Source organism: Salvelinus fontinalis, chromosome 25 (assembly GCF_029448725.1).
Source record: "Salvelinus fontinalis isolate EN_2023a chromosome 25, ASM2944872v1, whole genome shotgun sequence".
In the NCBI taxonomy this organism is placed as follows: domain Eukaryota; kingdom Metazoa; phylum Chordata; class Actinopteri; order Salmoniformes; family Salmonidae; genus Salvelinus; species Salvelinus fontinalis.
Genome location: NC_074689.1, coordinates 10,970,401 through 10,991,791, shown reverse-complemented (window position 1 = coordinate 10,991,791; position 21,391 = coordinate 10,970,401). Strand labels below are relative to the sequence as shown.

Here is a 21,391-nt window from a genome sequence, read left to right as displayed (position 1 = left end):
AATGCCCATGTGAGAATTCTATTTATTGACCACAGCTCAGCATTCAACATCATAGTCCACTCCAAACTCATCACCAAGCTTGGGACTCTGGGACTAAACACCTCCCTCTGCAACTGGATCCTGGACTTCCTGACCCGCCGACCCCAGGTGGCGAGGGTAGGCAACATCACCTCTGCCACGCTGACCCTCAACACGTAGCCCCACAGGGGTGTCCCCTCCTGTACTCCCTGTTCACCCACGACTGCGTGGCCATGCACGACTAACACCATCACCGGTTGATCACCGGCGACAATGAGACAGCCTACAGGGAAGAGGTCAGTGACCTGGCAGTGTTTGTTCTCATGGGTTTTTGGTTCTACTTGACTTATTTATTTATAGTACTACTGATACTGATTAATGCATTGTTGGGAAAGAGCAAGAAAGACATTTCACAGTACTAGTGCATGTGACAATAAAAAAAAACTTGAAATACACACACACACACTGCAGGGGAAGGGATCCTGCTAAATAGTCTTTCTGTGTGACTCATTCAGTGCCGCAGCAGCACTTCATATTATGACTTGTACTTTTTCATCAAAGCTGTCATTAGTGCAATTATCTAATTAGACGTCAATTATCCTACTACATCCTTGAGGATTTGACCTAATGCAGGGTTTCCCAAACTCGGTCCTTGGGACCCCAAGGGGTACACGTTTTGGTTTTTGCCCCAGCACTACACAGCTGATTCAAATAATCAACTAATCATCAAGCTTTGTAGTGTTAGGGCAAAAACCAAAACATGGGGTCCCGAGAACCGAGTTTGGGAAACACTGACCTAACGAGTAATGACATTCAAAGACTGAATGACTGCAGTTGCAAAAATCCAGGGGCATAGACTACTGCAACTAAATAAAATAATCACTTAGCACTAACTGTGTGTTGTCATTACAGGCCTCTGGCAGAAAATCTTTGAAAAAGACAGTCTGTATCCCCAAATGAGACCCTATTCTGTATATTACTTTGGACCAGAGCCCTATTGGGCTTTGTCAGAAGTAGTGCACTACATAGGGAATAGGGTCTCATTTGGGGCACAGACATAATGGTTATTAAATGTGTGATTCATGAGTCATGGTTAAATTATAATTGTGTGAAGTCTCATTAGCTGTCAATGAGATGTTCACTGTAGCATAGAGACAATTAGCTGCTGTTGATTGGGACGCGAATTGAGACGCCTAGAAGGCAGACTCACATGTTTCTTTATCGATTGATGTTCTGGTCAGAGCCGATATAGAAGGTCCACCTGCTGCTTTCAAACGTTCGTCGGCACATTGTGTTTATTAGTCCAGTTCTGGCCCAGTTTACCTGCAATGGATTTATTTAGCCTTTATACAGGTCAATCCCATTGAGGTAAGAAAAATCTCGTACGTGGGAGACCTGTCCCAAGAAGGCAGAGAATCGGACAGACTTGTTACGTATACGACTGTACAGTAGTGAGTTACTTTGCCACCCTTAACAGAAAGTGAAAAAGTTACACTGTTGAGTCTGTCCCATTTAGTTGTTTTTTTAATTAGACATAGCAATGTCACAAACAGCAGTTGGTCTGAAAAGTACATTCAAAGTGTGCAGCTGACCATGCGCCAAAATACAGATACACTTTCAAAACAACTTCCTCTTTTGTAAGGATCAATATGCAATCTTGTGGACAATTCAGATTTACAAAATCATGTAGTGATATTTCACTTGAACCAACCACTCACCATCAAAGCATACATACTTGAATTACTATAAGGGACTTTGAACAATGACAATTTTTATATGTAGGTTGCTGTACATAATATTCACAGAGTCTTTTTTTGCATTCTACCTTCCATTGCAATCAACTTTAATTTAATGTAATACTATTTTTCCAGTACAATTTTCTCTCTAGTCCCAGTCCAGTTCATATTAGCATAGGTAAGCAGAGGGATTATAAAGCAGGCACTGAGGCCTAGCTCACTAAATAGGGAATAGAGTGCCATTTGGGACCACACATTGATCTGAAATAGTAATGCTAGGGTTGACTGCTATTCCCTGGCATCCTCATCTCTCTTGTCCTGTTTGCAGTAACTCCATGACACGAGGGAAGAAAGGAAGAGGGGGGGAAAGGGAGGGAATCGCCACTCAACACTTTACTTACATGTCCACTTTACAAATATGAAGGTCTGTCACTAGCAGAGGCCTACCATACCAAGCACATTAGACTTCACAATGACACACATCTGTACACATTAGGGAAGATCTTAGGCTACATCCTAAATGGTTCCCTATTCCCTCTATAGTGCACTACATTTGATCTGATCAGATCCATATGGGACCTGGTCAAAAGTAGTGCACTACATAGGGAATAGGATGCCATTTGGGACACAAACTTCAGCTCATTGTTCATCATAACGTAAAGCAGTTTATTTACTGTTTAATCCCACCAAACACAGGTTTGTTTTGATGTTTCCCAAAGCCAGTCATGTGACATACTGACCACTGTTGATTTCACTGGGGTCAAAGGGTAGAGCTGGGGGGGTCCAGTTCATTTCCCTGGAATGAATTTTATGGTGAATTATTTTGTCATTATAAAAGTAGGGGAAATATAAACAATACATATGAGTAATGTCCCATCCAGTTGATCCAAGGGTCACCTCCAAGAGACCCCATATTTAATACTGATTCTGTATTCATCCATACCACTGGGGCTTTATACGGCACATACAATAACATCACAGAAGTCAGAGGTAGGGCTGTGGCGGTCATGACATTTTGTCAGCCGGTTATTATCAAGCAAAAGACTGTCCCGTCTCATGGTAATTGACCGGTAAATAACATAAAACTCAATTAGTATCTCCAGGCCTCCAGCATACAAGCCGCTGGCTGATGCATGCCTTTGGCACGTCGACATAAAAAAAAAAAAAAAGCCTAATAAATCAATGTAATATACACCATCACAAATCCATTATTTAATTTAGTCAGTTCTAAAGAAATATATGTAGAAAATATATTTTAGTTATCTGGCTATGCTCTATGACATAGGCTGTAAGCTTGTCCAATTAGCTGACAATATACGGTTATAAGTCCCATGCTATTATTTTATTTTATAGTAAGAGTATAATTGAACTTAGCTGAATAAAATAGAAAGGATATTTTTCCCATTACGGCGCGAGTGCGCATATGAAATGTCTATGTTGAGCATAAAAGTGATCATTTGAACCCTTTCCTATATGCTATATTTAGAGTTATTTGGCAACTTTAGCTGTGAATGATACAAACCTTAGAATTACTTAGAAATCAAAACATGTATGGGCTGCATGATGCGACTAATTGATGATTGGAGAAAGTACCAAAAAAAAGCTTGCTCTTTTCCTTGCCTCAGACTGCACAGCTGTTCTCCCATCAAGTGCTCATATTTTCACCCATCAGACTATTCTCAGTTTAATCTTGTCTTGACTAATATGTCAAATTAGTTCCGATTTAGAATGGCCCATTATTAAATGGTCAGGAACAGGAACAGGAACAGGGAGAACAATACATGTCATCTGTTTGCACTTGAACAGCGAATGGAGGCAGCGCGCATTCCCCACGGTCCGTTTTGTAGGCTACTTCGGTTTTATAGCGGAATTGTGCTTACTATGAGCAGCTGAGAAACAAATAAAAACACTTATTCCTCTGCACGCATCAACCACTGTTTGAGGAGCATGCTCTCGCTGCCCGATAGGTGACATTCCGCCCAAACACTGTATGGCATTGGGTCTCAAATCTTGTTCCTGCAGCTACCTAGTGCATCATTTTGTAAACCAACTGAAATCGGTTCGGGAACATCGCAACGAAACATATTTCCCTAAACTGTCTGCGCGCTCGAGAAAATTAAGAGAGAGGAGATGGAAATGCATGGTGGTGAGATATTCTGTATTATTCTGCATAATAATACAGTCCACACTCAAAAGGCTAGACCAATTATGTACCAAATACATCTTAAATCACTTTTGTTTTCTGTTTTTCTGCCATTGTAATATGTGGTAGGCTATGAATTGTATAATTTTAGAATAATTATTTTTATTCCGTAAAACATTTTTGAATGGGGGGGGGGCTTGGGCTCATAAGAATATGCATAAGCTCTAATATGCATATGGATGTTTAGAATGAATCATCACCTTTGAAAGCGGTGGCCATTTCATTGTGTTAGGCTTTGAAACAACATCCACACCAACCATGTTTTACAATGTTTCAACCAGCTGTTGAACTTGTTTCTTCAAATTGATCATCACAGTGAGGTGAGTTTTACACTGTATAGGCCTGCTGTTTTGATGATAAGTGTTTGATGTGATATTTCGATTTCATTTGCATTAATGTCAGAGTGGTTAGAGGGAAATAGAGCCCAGAAAACCAGGCCATTAGGATCAGATGGTAGTTAGCAAGTAGGTTACTACTAAAGCATGTCCAGAGTGCATAAAAGGAGATTACTGTGACTCAATTGTCACGTTGAATTTTACTGTGGTCATGACTGCAGGTGTGGCAGTAATATGGTCACCACGACAGCCCTATCAGAGGTCAATGTTCCACAAAACTGAGAATATACAGTTCAGAGGTTCAGCGTAATATTATTCCAACACAAAGCAATGAGAGTAGTCTTAATACACACAACCAAGCTTGGTCTTTACTATAACACATGGTAGTAGCAGGATCTGGGCTTCCATTGATTTGACAGAGAGACCACCCACCCAGCCAGTCATTCAGTGGGTAGTTGTTGCTGTTTGAAGGATCTGGAGTGGGCTGTGCCCGGCTGATGTGTCGCGACGTCATCAGAGAAAGGAGGAAGTCACTCCGGCGGGGCACATGAATGTATCCCATAATACTCTTCTTCAGTTCCACTCCAGTCCAAAACAATGAAAGTCTTATTCACCAAGCTCTTGTTGTATGTACTTAATACTGGCCATAGGAATCCAGTGTAAAACAGTTATACCCTGAATACTCAAATCCACTGGATCACATCACATCAAGGGAGATCCATCCACGCCATTCACACTGCACTCTGTCCATTGTCACTGCAATGACGACACGATCCAGCCAGCTCACCAACCAACCAATCAACACCCTCCTCCTGAAGCAATGGCTCCCCCCTGCTACTCGCAGCAGGCATTGTAACCAAAATGAATGAAATCTGTATTTATTTACATCATACTTAGCTCTCTCAAAATGTTAAGTGCAAAGTCATTCACTAGCTTCCTTTATTAATCTTATTATCAAATGAACAATAATTACATTTTTGTTTTTCTTTCTTTAATTGCTTGGTCCACAGCAGCAATGTTTCAGTCACAAAAATAAGCAGTATTGGGTCCGACCAGTCACCAGACCATCCTCTTTCTCTCACAGGTCTCTTCATCAGGTGTTTATTTTCTACCTGCCGAAGATGTTCTCATACTCCAGCAAGATGAGCTCAACAATCTGGTTCTGATATACCATGTGAACAGCGATGTTCCCAGTCTCGGTCTCAGGTCTGAGCAGGGTAGGGCCGAAGACGATCGCTACGCTCTGGGTCGTCATTCGGTTGGCCTCTCCATGGTCAATCACCCTGGAGAGACAGGAAGGAGAGGACAGAGTGAGATACAGAGATGGACGAGAAGGAGTAATCCCCTCCCCAATTTAGACAGGCCACTGGGCTAAAGATGGACCAGCACATCTGTTATTTTTCCCAAACTGCCCTTTGATCCATTATGGTGAGATAGGCTAGATATCGATAGAGATAGATATCATTTAGGAAACACAATTCATATGTTGGTTGGTCAACAAAGGTTTCAGGCACAGACAAAACTTTACATGTATTATGTAGGCTACTGCTAGTATTTGAAAAACATAATATGCAAAATGCGATAAACATACTTTGGTTAATATCGCAGCTTAGCCGAAATGTAGCATGCGTTTTGCTTACCTTCTGAGATGTTTGAAGAGGCATTGCATTGTGTCGTGATTCGGTTTTGGCAACTGCTTGATTAAGTCTTTTATTAAGTTTACTCGCTGCTTGTAATCCGAGCATTCTGGAAGAGAGGGAAAAGTAAAACTACACCATTAGTTTCATTGCATAAGGAAAAACACATAATTTACATCAGGGATCATTAACTAGATTCAACCACGGGCCAATTTTTTCTTGAGAGGATGGTCAGGGGGCTAGAACATAAATACAAATAATTGTTAGACTTCAAATTGACCGCAAGAATCATAAACAGATAACATTTGACTAAAACAATCATTTTAAACCTTGCTTACAGTTGTAAACTATCACAATTACAATACCAGTCAAAAGTTGACACATCTACTCATTCCAGGGCTTTCTTTATTTTTACTATTTTCTACATTGTAGAAATCATGTAGTAACCAAAAACGTATTAAAAATAAATCAAAATATATTTTATATGTGAGAGTCTTCAAAGTAGCCACCCTTTGCCTTGACAGCTTTGCACACTCTTGGCATTCTCAACCAGCTTCATGAGGTAGTACCTGGAATGCATTTCAATTAACAGGTGTGTCTTGTTAAAAGTTAATGTGTGGAATTTATTTCCTTCTTAATGCATTTGAGACAATCAGTTGTGTTGTGACAAGGTAGGGGTGGTATACAGAAGATAGCCCTATTTGGTAAAACACCAAGTCCATATTATGGCAAGAACAGCTCAAATAAGAAAAGAGAAACGACAGTCTTTCATTACTTTAAGACATGAAGGTCAGTAAATGTGGAAAATGTCAAGAACTTTGAAAGTTTCTTCAAGAGCAGTCGCAAAAACCATCAAGCGCTATGATGAAACTGGCTCTCATGAGGACTGCCACAGGAAAGGAAGACCCAGAGTTGCCTCTGCTGCAGAGGATATGTTCATTAGAGTTAACTGCACCTCAGATTGCAGCCCAAATAAATAAAAAGCAACAGACACATCTCAACATCAACTGTTCAGAGGAGACTGCGTAAATCAAGCCTTCATGGTCGAATTGCTGCAAAGAAACCACTACTAAAGGACAACAATAAAAAGAGACTTGCTTGGGCCAAGAAACATGAGCAATGGACATTAGACCAGAGGAAATCTGTCCATTAGTCTGATGAGTCCAAATGTGAGATTTTTGGTTCCAACCGCCGTGTCGTTGTGAGACGCAGAGTAGGTGAACGGATGATCTCCGCATGTGTGGTTCCCACCGTGAAGCATGGAGGAGGTGTGACGGTGCATTAATGGTGACACTGTCAGTGATTTATTTAGAATTCAAGGCACACTTAACCAGCGTGGCTACCACAGCATTCTGCAGCAATACGCCATCCCATCTGGTTTGCACTTAGTGGGACTATCATTTGTTTTTCAACAGGACAATGACCCAACACACCTCCAGCATGTGTAAGGGCTATTTGACCAAGAAGGAGAGTGATGGAGTGCTGCATCAGATGACCTGGCCTCCACAATTACCCGACCTCAACCCAATTGAGATGGTTTGGGATAAGTTGGACCGCAGAGTGAAGGAAAGCCAACAAGTTCTCAGCATATGTGGGAACTCCTTTAAGACTGTTGGAAAACCATTCCAGGTGAACCTGGTTAACAGAATGTCAAGAGTGTGCAAAGCTGTTGTCAAGGCAAAGGGTGACTACTTTGAAAAATCTAAAATATATTTTGATTTGCTTAACACTTTGTTGGTTACTACACGATAACATATGTGTTATTTCATGGTTTTGATATCTTCACTATTATTCTACAATGTAGAAAATAGTAAAAAATAAAGCAAAACCCTTGAATGAGTAGGTGTGTCCAAACTTTTGACTGGTACTGTATCTCTCCATTATAAAGCTGGTTGTTTGGACCCTGGATGCTGATTGGACAAGCAACGTTCCTAGTCGTGTTGTAATGGCCATCACAGGCACACTATGCCTGCTTACAGTTCCATCTGACAATTATCACCGCATCTCATAATATTAATATCATGTTCATGTTTCTGTATGAATCATCTCTTGATCTCAACTCGCAAATGATTCCCCCTTGCTTCCAAACTAACATTTAGGTTGGTACATCAGGGGTTAATATTAGCCTTGCTGTCTCCCTGTCCGACCACAGAAACAATGTTTCACTTTGGAATTTCCACCATAGAGAGTGAGTGCCCACACGAGACAATTATCCTGGACACATCCAAGTAAATGCAAAAAAAAAAAAAAATCAAACATACTAAAATGCAGCTAGTGTACTGTCATTCCAGGTTCAATGTTTGGCGTGACTCAGTTAGCTGAAGTTGGCTAGTGACAATAACGTTACCCAGCCTGCATAGCAAACATTTTGTTTAGAACGGACGACCTGTCCTTTTGCATCGCAACTATGCAAAAACAATTAAGGACTGGATCATGTCTGTAGCAACATGACCAAAACAACTAACTTGAATATGTTGGTAACAGTTTTGTAAAACCAATAAAGCAGGCGGGGCAGTGCTGTATCATGAATACAGACAGTCACAGGTAAATAAAACAATGACATTTACTCGTGACTGTACTCATGATACCTCTCTTGTTGCTTAATTATGCGTGGGTATACTTTGGAACAGATTCCAAAATTAAAATCACTTGGAGCTGATTTGCTGGTGTTTTCAGTCTTTTGTGTTCTCCCCCCAAATAAAAAAAGAACCCTGATTTACATGATCCTAATTGAATAGGGTGAATTCAAATGATAAGGGCACCATCTTGTGGACACATTTCAAACAGCAAATACTGTATTTGGAATCGCTTAAACCAAGTGGTAAATTGAGCGTGAAGTCAATGTCTTAATGGACATTGTCTTTAGGTGAACCATCAAACCTTAATGTAACTATTAGAAACAGTGGCTCAGCAGGACAAGCATACAGTAAAGTAAAGGGTTATACAACACAGTAAAGTGCGTTACAGTGTAGTTAAGTGTGTTACTGCTCACTGATGGCGTTGATAAAGTCGTTGAAGGAGTCATAGGTGAAGAGTGGTTCAGGCAGCTCTCTGAAGAACATCTTCAGGGCTCCCGTGGTGACGTGGATGTCCTCCCACTTACTGTCTTCCAACTCTAACTGTTCATCTAGGAGATAGAGACAGAGCTTTTAAGGCAAGAGATCATATTCTGTTCAAGAATTGAGTCACAACACAAGTTAATGTTGGACTGACTGACACCCAAACCTCTTCACAAAATGACTATACCTCCAGTACCTTCGTCACTAACCATGTACCAAAGCTACTGGAAAAAGCTATAACATCATATTATATAATTGAAGGGAGTTAAGTCCTACCGTGATTCACAGCGAAGCGCAGCTTCTGTATCACAGCTAGATTCCCACTCACTCTGTATATGCCATCTATACTCAGACCTGAGGAAGATGGAGAGATCGAGACAGGCAGAGAGAGAGAGAGAGAAACAGCATTAGAACTCGTGTTTGTGACTCAGCACACAATCATCATTACAAAAATCTTGACATCTCATCACTGGAAAAATTTGAATCATAACTCAAAAGACAGAGAGAGGGAACAGATAAAGGAACAGAGATGTATGGCTCGTACCTGTGGTCTCCACGTGGTCGATGCACGTGGTGACAAAGTTGGGCACTGACGTGTTCTCCCTCTGACACAGGCTGCTCAGACTGCAGCCAAACACCTGGTCTGAGAAACAACACGGAGAGACGTCAAATTACAATGTTTCGTTATCAAGGGTTTTATCACTACGTTTAGCTTCCTCTAGTTGAGGACAACAGTACGTCCATTCTCGGGAACCCATAACCAAATCTCCATCCATACCTTTAATGTATCCCTTGTCCTTGACGGCCTGGTAGGTGGGTCGACGGGTCAGGAACTTCTTCAGCTTCACTCTAGTCTTTTTCTGGTCAGTGGAGTCCATACTGATAGACGTCTTCATCGCTGAAACCATATGGAAGGAAAATGTCTAAACAGGTACCAAGAGGGCATTTGGTGACAATACCTTCTAAGATCACTAAAACACACGCACGCCCTCTCACAGGCGTATTTAGTCAAGGCACCTCTGTTTTTCTTGGAGTCTCGGTGGTCCTTCTCCTTGTCTTGTTTCTCTGCACCGGGGGACTCAGGCATGTCCTCCTCTATGGCCTCATCTGACTCCCATGCCTGTCCCCACACACACACACACACACACACACACACACACACACACACACACACACACACACACACACACACACACACACACACACACACACACACACACACACACACACACACACACACACACACACACACACACACACACACCTTCCATTAGGGAAGTCAACCTGGACCAGTTCTACCCTCTAATGGAGGGATGTGGAACTGAACAGATAAAAATAAATGAATATTCAGAAGATCCTCATTACAGAGATTCTAGAGCGTCATTGGCTTGTACTGTACTTTACTAGTCCCTCTGACAGACATCTAAACAGAGCACGTTAGTGCAGGATTTGATTATGACTTGGGAAATAGTATGTTATAGGTGTGGTAGTTACTAAGCTCTGGACTGAAGAGAGAGGTCCACTCACATGTGTGCTGATGGTGTCTGTCAGGGCTCGGTACCAGTCGTTGATGACGCTGTCAATCTCTGATTGGATCAGCAGCTCCGTCCCCTGACGGGTCTTCAGTTCAATGACGTGCTTCTTGCTGGACTTATCCTTGGATGCCCAATCAACTGACCCCCCTCTGAGATCCACAGTGAACTCCGGCTTCGACTGGTTACCCACAAACTTCTACAAGGAAATAATTCAACATTCAGACAAATCAGATGAGAGCTGGGTTCCAACTCAAGGATAGTAATAGTGGTAAATCTTTCATGAGTATTTCTCACACAGTTGTTATTTCAAGTTGCATTAAAAACAACCAAAGCAGTGTTGTTACAAGTTACTGTGTTATAGTTACACATAGTTATTAACCGCTACGTTGACTTGAAGATAAACCACGGCTGATCATATTCACACTACTGTGTTGCAAGCTGGACATTTAGTACTGTACGGGGAAGTTCAACTGTTATCAATTTGTTTTGTACTCAGTAGGTTAGTATTGTATGCATATCAACAACACCTTTATCTAGGCCAGTGGTTCCCAAACTGTGGGGCACAAAGGAGGGGGCGTACCTTAGAGAGCTATTTATAACTTGTCAGAAATGTTCAGATTAACTAGCCCATGTCAGGTTAAGTTTTTTTCATTTCGTTTTTTTTAAGCCCATAGATATTGTTGACATTTCTTTTTTAATCACTCAAATATCATATGAATACACATTAGACATGGCAAAATGTATAGAATTGCAAAAAAAAAGAAGCTTTAAACCTTCAAAATGATCTCCGCCAACAAGAGGGGTGTGAACAGTTTGTGTCATGAACAGTGATGGTGCCCATAGAAATAGGGGGGCGGGGGACCCAGAGGAAACACATCCCTCTACATCCCTTGGTCAACCAATCAGGCTAGGTTATGAGCAGCAGGCAGGGGATAGTGTGAGCATAACGGACAGGCAGGGGGACAAATGGAACACATGCACAGGGACAGAGGAGACATACAGTGGCAGCTGGGGCACGCCCATTGACAGAGTGGACATAGGAGACAGCTGGGCAGGGCTTGACCGAACGCTTCCAGTTGGCCAGCAGAGTGAGCAGCAGCTCAGGGATGGAGCCACTACGGTAGTGCGGCTTTGGATGAGGAGAGGAAAGGAAGAACGAGAGGAAAATAATAGAGTAAGAGGAGAGGAGAAGGATGGCAAATGAGAAATATAGAGTCACAGACAGATGAAAGAAGAAGGGACAAGGGAAACTAAAGAACAGATAGAAAGACATATGGTGCACTAGCACTACTACTAAATGGAGACAGCCAACCAGGTAGTTCTTAGGCACTAAAACTCCCACCCTCTTTTTGAGGTGAAAAACTCCTGCAGGTTATTGGAAAAGTAGGGGAGGTATTCAGCTCTAATTTTATTTCAAAAAAATTAACTGAAGTCCACTGTACAAACTCTGCCACATTTGTTTTAACCCAAGATGGTTCCTAACAAGGTGGCTGATGGGGTACGTACCCAGCTGGTGCCACTCCCCTGTCCTTTAGCGAAGAGCAGTGAGGAGCCCTGGAGTACTGTCCACGAAGATGTCCAGTTCTTCCTGTTATAACCACGTCACAACCATTTATCAACCATAAACCACGTCACATCTATTTATCAACCATCACAACACAACCCTTTATAAAACCATCAACCACGTCACAACACAACCATTTATCAACCAGTCCCAACTAGTGTTGTAAAGCTACCGGAATCTTCAAACATTTTGGTAATTAACAGAAAATATATGATAATCTATCGTATCTTTGGTCATGTTTACTTGAATAACTTGTATAAAAAATAATAATAATAATTTAAAAAAAAGATGAATATATAGTCTTCAGTTTTTATACCTGAACATATTATCCATGAGTTTCTAGTAGATAGACCAGGGCTTCCCAAATCGTTTTGGCCCGCGACCCAACTTTGAGATAAAAACATTCCCCACCATGTAAAGAAAGTTATGGAATAATTTCCATGATTTAAAATGTTTTTTTTTTGTCATTTGGCAGAGGCACTTATCCAGAGCCACTTACAGTAGTGAGTGGATACATGTTTGTACTCCATGTTTGTACCCTCATATTAAACACCAATGATATTCACTAAGTTAATGGTGTATATTTACTAGGGCTGTCCAACTAAAAAAAATGTTGATCAAGAGTCGTCTGTTCTTGATTTAGTGTATTTTTCCATATATAGACACATCCTATGTGTTTTAATCAAATCAACTATATGCACTCGGCTTGTCTGATACTTTAAGCGAACTGTTTGATTAAATAATTAAGACGCATAAATGGCGAGAGGGAGTCCGACCGCAATTGATTGTGCCAGGCCTGGCTCAGACTTGCTGCACTGTTAATTTTTATTTTAATTTTTTTAATTGAGTGACTGTGTGACTAGCACCTGTCGTCTCTCTCTCCTCCCGGCTGCAGGGACCACCACAGAACATCAGTGTGTATAGTGCTGTCTGTGTTGCTGAAGCTGCAACATAATTACAGCCATTTCTGATGGAATAGTTATGTTACCAAAATCCTTCATTTGTTTAGGAAAAACATTCCCTATTCCCTCAAACCTTGCTCTCTTTACGTGACATGTATGCTTCTTCCATTTAAGAATGACGGAGGCCACTGTGTTCTTGGGGACCTCCAATGCTGCACAAGTTTTTTGGTACCATTCCCCAGATCTGTACCTGGACACAATCCTGTCTCGGAGCTCTATGGACAATTCCTTCGACCTCATGGCTTGGTTTTTGCTCTGACATGCACTGTCAACTGTGGGACCTTTATATAGACAGGTGTGTGCCTTTCCAAATCATGTCCAATCAATTGAATTTACCACAGGTGGACTCCAATTAAGTTGCAGAAATGCTCAAGGAAGATGGAAACAGGATGCACCTGAGCTCAATTTCGAGTCTCGTAGCAGTGTCTGAATACTTATGTAGATAATGTATTTCTGTTTTTTTAGTATTTATACATTTGCAAACATTTCTAAAAACATGTTTTCGCTTTGTCATTATGGGGTATTGTGTTTAGCTTGATGAGGAAATATATTAATTTAATCTATTTTAGAATAAGGCTGTAACAAAATGTGGAAAAAGTCTAGGGGTCTGAATACTTTCCGAATGCACTGTATATGGGTGATTTATGAAGCCAGGCACATTTAACAGTTAGTCAATAACCTATAGACCTTAGGGGTGGCAGGTAGCCTAGTGGTTAGAGCGTTGGGCTGTGATGATCTAAATTACCCAAAACAGCCACTAGATGTCTTGTGATTGAATGTAATCTATTTTAGATATTACTACATACACCTGTGATAATCTAAATTACTCAAAACAGCCACTAGATGTCTTGTGATTGAATGTAATCTATCTTTGAAAGATACAAAAACTCTGGTAGTTTACCGGCAAACTTAAAACGTGTCCAGTGAGATACCCTCCCTCTGCAACCCTAGCTCCAACACAAGCATTTATCAACCATCAGTCTGTCTATTATATCAACAAAGAATCAATGGCATTGTTTTGTTTGTCTGTATGATGCTGTATTGTCCTCTTACTTCCACATAAGATAATGACAATGTTTTCTAATCTATATGATCTTTGTACAGTATGGTTTACCTGACTTTCTTGCCATTCTCAGTGATTTTGGTGACATTGAGGACTCCACACTTCTCAGAGGGCTGTGGAGGGAGACAGACAGGAGACATTAACAAAGTCAGACTGACATGCCTAGTTAAATAGAAAAAAGAAAAAAAGACCCAAGAAGTTCACACACCCCACAAAAACCCACCCACCCACACAGCAGGGGAAAAGGAAAACACAGCCAGTGGCAGTGAGATACAGAAAAAGGATTTGAACATAATGAGGCTCATGCCTTGAGCACACACTAACACACACATGTACTGATGCACACACACACACACACACACACAAAGAAGAAACGGGGCAGTAAAGGGAGTGATGCCCATGCAAACAGACATGTTTCATTGTACCACCAATAGGCTGTGCTACGACACAGACACACAATCTATTGATTCAAACGATTCGTTATCAATGGTCCCACAAGGTGAAAGACAATACCGTAACAGAGAAACACAACATAAACTTAAAAGGAGATTGGACAGTAGAAAAGGACGTTGGCCATGGTAGCAGATAGAGACAGAAAGAACACATGCAGGAGAGAAAGAGAGAGGTTTGGGCGATATACTGTTTATACCGGGGTATTTCAAATTACCGACGATATGATTTAATACTGTTAAATGTACAGTTGAAGTTGGAAGTTTACATACACTTAGCCAAATACATTTAAACTCAGTTTCTCACAATTCCTGACATATAATCCTTGTAAAAATTCCCTGTCTTAGGTCAGTTAGGATCACCACTTTATTTTTAGAATGTAAAATGTCAGAATAATAGTAGAGAGAATGATTTATTTCAGCTTTTATTTATTAAATCAAATTCCCAGTGGGTCAGAAGTTTACATATACTCAATTAGTATTTGGTAGCATTCCACAAGCTTCCCACAATAAGTTGGGTGAATTTTGGCCCATTCCTCCTGACAGAGCTGGTGTAACTGAGTCAGGTTTGTAGGCCTCCTTGCTCACACACGCCTTTTCAGTTCTGCCCACAAATGTTCTATAGGATTGAGGTCTGGGCTTTGCGATGGCCGCTCCAATACCTTGACTTTGTTGTCCTTGACCATTTTGCCACAATTTTGGAAGTATGTTTAGGGTCATTGTCCATTTGGAAGACCCATTTGCGACCAAGCTTTAACTTCCTGACTAATGTCTTGAGATGTTGCTTCAATATATCCACACCATTTTCCTGCCTCGTGATACCATCTATTTTGTGAAGTGCACCAGTCCCTCCTGCAGCAAAGCATGCCCACAACATGATGCTGCCACCCCTGTGCTTCATGGTTGGGATGGTGTTCTTCGGCTTGGAAGCATAACCCTTTTTCCTCCAAGAATAACGATGTTCATTATGGCCAAACAGTCCTATTTTTGTTTCATCAGACCAGAGGACATTTCTCCAAAAAGTACGAACTTTGTCCCCATGTGCAGTTGCAAACCGTAGTCTGGCTTTTTTATTGCGGTTTTGGAGCAGTGGCTTCTTCCTTGCTGAACGGCCTTTCAGGTTATGTCAATATAGGACTCGTTTTACTGTAGATAAAGATACTTTTGCACACGTTTCCTCCAGCATCTTCACAAGGTCCTTTGCTGGTGTTCTGGGATTGATTTGCATTTTGCGTACCAAAGTACGTTCATCTCTAGGAGACAGAACGCGTCTCCTTCCTGAGTGGTATGACGGCTGCGTCATCCCATAGTGTTTATACTTGCAAACTATTGTTTGTACAGATGAACGTGGTACCTTCAGGCATTTGGAAATTGGTCCCAAGGATGAACCAAACTTGTATAAACATTTTTTTCTGAGGTCTTGGCTGATTTTCTGATTTTCCCATGATGTCAAGCAAAAAGGCACTGAGTTTGAAGGTAGGCCTTGAAATATATCCACAGGTACACCTCCAATTGACTCAAATGATGTCAATTAGCCTATCAGAAACTTCTAAAGCCATGACATCATTTTTGGGAATTTTTTAAGCTGTTTAAAGGCACAGTCAACTTAGTTTATGTAAACTTTTGACCCACTGGAATTGTGATACAGTGAATTATAAGTGAAATAATCTGTCTGTAAACAAGTGTGGGAGAAATTACTTGTGTCATGCACAAAGTAGATGTCCTAAGCAACTTGCCAAAACTATAGTTTGTTAACAAGAAATGTATGGAGTGGTTGAAAAACGAGTTTTAATGACTCCAACCTAAGTGTATGTAACCTTCCAACTTCAAATGTAAATGTCCTCTCATTGCCATCCAATTATTAGTACCCGTGGGAATTATAATATGTTTGGCCACATTTAATTTGTTGCTAGACAGACTTTTCAAGGCACTTGCTGTTGTTGGGCACCATAGCGTTCTGACTGACATGCCAGGGAATAGCAGTTTCACTCTGAGAAATGTCCCATTGGAGTCACATAAAATGAAGGCCATGTGATGCTCTGCCTGTGTGCTGCTGTTCTGGGCTGTGGTGTAAGAGTGCCGTTCTCTTACAAGGTGTCTGCTAGCTCTTTCAGTGATGTAAACTCATGTATACAGTGGCTTGTGAAAGTATTTACCCCCTTGGCATTTTTTCTATTTTGATGCCTTACATCTTGGAATTAAAATAGATTTTTGGAGGGTTTGTATCATTTGATCTACACAACATGCCTACCACTTTGAAGATGCTAAATCTGTTTTATTGTGAAACAAACAAGAAATAAGATAAAAAATAGAAAACTTGACTGTGCATAACTATTCACCCACCCAAGTCAATACTTTGTAGAGCCACCTTTTGCAGCAATTACAGCTGCAAGTCTCTTGGGGAATGTCTCTATAACCTTGGCACATCTAGCCACTGGGATTTAGGGTCATTGTCCTGCTGGAAGGTGAACCTCCGTCCCAGTCTCAAATCTCTGGAAGACTGAAACAGGTTTCCCTCAAGAATTTCCCTGTATTTAGCGCCATCCATCATTCCTTCAATTCTGACCAGTTTCCATGTCCCTGCCGATGAAAAACATCCCCACAGCATGATGCTTCCACCACCATGCTTCACTGTGGGGATGGTGTTCTCGGAGAGATGAGAGGTGTTGGGTTTGTGCCAGACATAGCGTTTTCCTTGATGGCCAAAAAGCTAAATTTTAGTCTCATTTTACCAGAGTACCTTCTTCCATATGTTTGGGGAACACCAAACGTGTTGGATAATTCTTTGGGCCACTTTCTGGCCACTCTTCCGTAAAGCCCAGCTCTGTGAAGTGTACGGCTTAAAGTGGTCCTATGGTCAGATACTCTAATCTCCGCTGTGGAGCTTTGCAGCTCCTTCAGGGTCATCTTTGGTCTCTTTGTTGCCTCTCTGATTAATGCCCTCCTTGCCTGGTCCATGAGTTTTGGTGGGTGGCCCTCTCTTGGCAGGTATGTTGTGGTGCCATATTCTTAAAAAAAATTAATAAGGGATTTAATGGTGCTCCGTGGGATGTTCAACGTTTCAGATTTTTTTTTATAACTCAACCCTGATCTGTACTTCTCCACAACTTCGTACCTGACCTGTTTGGAGAGCTCCTTGGTCTTCATGGTGCTGCTTGCTTGGTGGTGCCCCTTGCTTAGTAGTGTTGCAGACTCTAGGGCCTTTCAGAACAGGTGTATATATACTGAGATCATGTGACACTTACATTGCACACAGGTGGACTTTATTTAACTAATTATGTGACTTCTGAAGGTAACTGGTTGCACCAGATCTTATTTAGGGACTTCATAGCAAAGAGGGTGAATACATATGCACGCAGCACTTTTCAGTTTTATATTTTGGATAATTTTTTGAAACAAGATATTTTTCCATTTTACTTCACCAATTTGGAATATTTTGTGTAGGTCCATTACATGAAATCCAAATAAATATCCATTTAAATTACAGGTTGTAATGCAACAAAATAAGAAAAACACCAAGGGGGATGAATACTTTTGCAAGGCACTGTATGGAGGACAAGTGCAGCTTCTAAGCCTTGAATCTTTACAGTGTCATTGTTGTAGGTTAAGAGTTGATTACTAGTCCTGTACATCAAATACCAAGATATGTTGACCATTAGTGATTCTCTCTTTCTGACATGGCAAAAGTGCCTACATGAGGCAGAACACCAAGCAGCAGTATGCTCTCTATAGAAGAGAAGGTCAGAGATTGTTTTCTTGTCTCCAATTAGGGTATAATCAGCAAACAATGTCTCTGGATTTTCCCTCAGCAGCTTTTTCTTGTAATGCTGTTTAGAATGTTCAGAGTTCTGTTCTGCTGGCGGATCAAATAGAATGGGCCAAGCTCCTCCTACTGTTGCCATTGTTATTTTTCAAATTTGAGCGCTGAAGCATGCAACATTTGAAATAATGCACTTTTTGTAATGAAAATATAAAGCTATTGAATGTGTAATTTAGTGTAATTAACACTGTACACAAATTCTAATGTCCAGAACAATCCTCAACTTTATTTGCTTTTTTGTTTGTTAATGTTGGTTCGTTCCCTTTTCTTTCTTTTAGAAATCCTCCAAATCAATTCATTTTCTGTTGGTTTTATCCTTTATTTTCCCTCCTTCTCATTGTCCTTGTGTCCTAGTCCCTCAATCCTGCTCTTGTTGCTTCTTGCTAGATGATCAAGACAACTTAAGGCTTGTTCACACTGCAGGCCTTAGTACTCCAATCAGTTTTGTATTTCAAATCCAATTTGTTCTACTGACTGTCGGTGGTGGTGCTTGTGCTTCCTATCACTCAGAAGTGATGTAACAAGCTAAGCTGACAACAATGCCTGCCACGGACGTTTCCCAGTTGCTTTGAATGTTCAAAATCATAGGGTAAGAACGCTTTAAAGCCTCAAAAGATAACATGATCCAACTTTCAAAACAAGTCCTTTTTGGCTAGCCGCAGCAATCAACTAGCTAGCTGTTCAGCTTTCTAGAACATTCACTAATTTGCTTGTAAACAGTTAACAAGCTAACATTAGTTAGCTACCACATGTTCTTGTCAAGCTGTCAGAAGAGTAGCTAGCGAGCAACAAGATATGCTGAATAACAGTCTAAAAACCACTTGAGGGCAAATAAATCAGATTTGACCATTCAGACACAAGTCACATGACCAGGAATCATATTTGTATCTGATTTCAAACCACCTACGAAGGCGGTATGAAATGTGGCTTGAAATATCTGATTCCATGTCCTTTTGGCTGTTCAGACTGCAGGAAAAACAACAGATTTGAATCAGATACGCAAATAAATAGGAGTTGAGTCACTTCAAACTGCCAATGTGAACAAGGCTTTAGTAGACTAGTTGGCTTTCAGGTCCATGTTGATCAATCTCAAAATCTTTATCAATCTTCTTTAAAGGAAAAACAGATGTGGAGAACACAGCACTGCATTGAAACAACCAAACTGTTCACTAAAAACGAATTCATTTCACGACATGAAGCACATTTTAGGAGGAGCTCTCCCTAAACTGCTGTTGTTCAGTTAGATGGTGATGTCACATTGGTGAGACATTGGGTGTGTTTGTAAATTCAAAATCGGGAGTCAGAGTGCACTCTGGGTGTTTGTAAATTCAGAGCGTTGTCAGATTGCCCATTTGTAGATTCAGAGCGTTTTGCTCTTGGAGCATTCAGAGTGCACACTGGACGCTCTGGCCGAGGAGTAGGGTTGATCCGAGCGATCTGACCTCAGTCAGTCAAGCACCCAACCTAATTGGCTAATGTTGGCTAGTTTGCTAGCTACTTCCAGACACAAATGAGAGAACACCTCACTCTGACCATTTTACTCACCCTAGCAGACCTGGTCAGGCTGTTCATGTTAACCAAAGCTTTGGTGACTGTAACTGTGCTGCTGGCAACAATTTAATTACGCTTTTTTGCCGACGTTTACCAACACCGGCCATATATTCAATGGGTGTTGAGCGTTCGTAAATTCATCAATTATTCTGCACTCTGGCACACTCAGACGAGAGCACTCTAGTAGATAGCCAGAGGGAATTTACGAAGGCACCAATTGTGTCAAGAGAGAGGAGATATAACATGTTAGATGGATGTTGCATGTTGTGGAGTCAAAGCCAGGGAAAACTAACAGGAGTCAAAGTCAGGAGTACTGTGCTTGGGGGCTGTAGGGCCACACTCCTACACAATGACAGAGACAGAGTGATAAAGAACAAGGTCAACATGATGATGATGGAGACTAGAGAAGGTTGGATGAAGAGAATGGTCAGATTAGGGTTAGTTGGTGAGGAAGAGAAAATGTATCAAGAATCTGGAGCAGAAATCTTCCATAATAGCTAGTGCAGGAGTGTCAAACTCCTTCCATGGAGGGCCGAGTGTTTGCAGGTTTTTGTTTTTTACGATCAATTAAGCCCTAGACAACCAGGTGTGGGGAGTTCCTGACTAATTAGTGACCTTAATTCATCAATCAAGTATGAGGGAGTAGCGAAAACCCGCAGATACTCGTCCCGCCGTGGAATGAGTTTGACACCTGTGAGCTAGAGTGATGCACCGCACCCTAGGGTACTTAGGGCAGATTACCTGACGTCAAACTGCCAATGGATTTGAACATGTTACGCCAACATACAACTAGGTTATTGTGAAGTGGTTGTGTCAACTAAAAAGGAAAAATGTTAGTTAGCTTAAAGGCTTTGTTTCACTGTCAGGGTATAGTCAAAGGTATTCTCTAAATGATTTGGTTTGACTCACAGACAGACAGAGATCAACATAGCGTATTTGATTGAGTAAAAGAATTGATTCAGGATCAAGATCGAGTTAAGGTTTTGCGAGGCAGCCTCATCCATTGCATTTCTGGCTTAAATCGGCAATAGGTAGGTATCTGATCATTTCCACTCTGGATTGGTGGAGGCAGAGTAAGAGGGGAGGTGTGAGAGCGGGAGATACTAACTTTACCACAGAAAAGAGAGCGACCAGCTCTCCCCATGTGATGGCTTGATTCAAAGCGCCTGAGTTTTTTGACAGAGAACTGGAACAGAACCACAAAGACCTGGGTCAAATACATCCGTCAAATATGTTGAAATACTAAGGCTGCACCTGATTAACTTTTCCAGGTACAATGGAACCAATGGACCAGTCCCAAGGAGAATGTTTGGAGAGCATAGCTTAGCCTACATCGCATGTGACTGGGATTTGTCAATGAGGTATTCAGGGATAAAAACTCGCTGAGACCCAAACAAAGCCAAGAGGATGTGAAGTGACCACATGCTGGACAGACTGACCACCTGTGGTACTGACCAGA

The 21,391-nt window shown here is 41.2% G+C and overlaps 1 protein-coding gene across 4 annotated transcripts in view; it reads right to left on the bottom strand.

The window, feature by feature from the left end:
- Positions 1–1,524: 1,524 nt before the first annotated feature.
- LOC129822831 (rho GTPase-activating protein 12-like) overlaps positions 1,525–21,391 on the bottom strand; it is a 90,248-nt gene continuing 70,381 nt past the window's right edge. For 2 of the 4 annotated variants that reach the window (XM_055881265.1, XM_055881267.1), the window contains exons 7-18: positions 21,041–21,118; positions 14,164–14,225; positions 12,030–12,111; positions 11,524–11,652; positions 10,516–10,719; positions 10,006–10,108; positions 9,767–9,886; positions 9,533–9,631; positions 9,265–9,342; positions 8,922–9,056; positions 5,933–6,038; positions 1,525–5,575 (exon numbers count right to left, since the gene is read on the bottom strand). In XM_055881265.1, the coding sequence (XP_055737240.1) occupies positions 5,401–5,575; positions 5,933–6,038; positions 8,922–9,056; positions 9,265–9,342; positions 9,533–9,631; positions 9,767–9,886; positions 10,006–10,108; positions 10,516–10,719; positions 11,524–11,652; positions 12,030–12,111; positions 14,164–14,225; positions 21,041–21,118 (1,371 nt within the window). In that variant the 3' untranslated portion in view covers positions 1,525–5,400. The remainder of the gene's footprint in view (positions 5,576–5,932; positions 6,039–8,921; positions 9,057–9,264; positions 9,343–9,532; positions 9,632–9,766; positions 9,887–10,005; positions 10,109–10,515; positions 10,720–11,523; positions 11,653–12,029; positions 12,112–14,163; positions 14,226–21,040; positions 21,119–21,391) is intronic. The other 2 variants (XM_055881269.1, XM_055881268.1) reach the window with 2 other exon arrangements.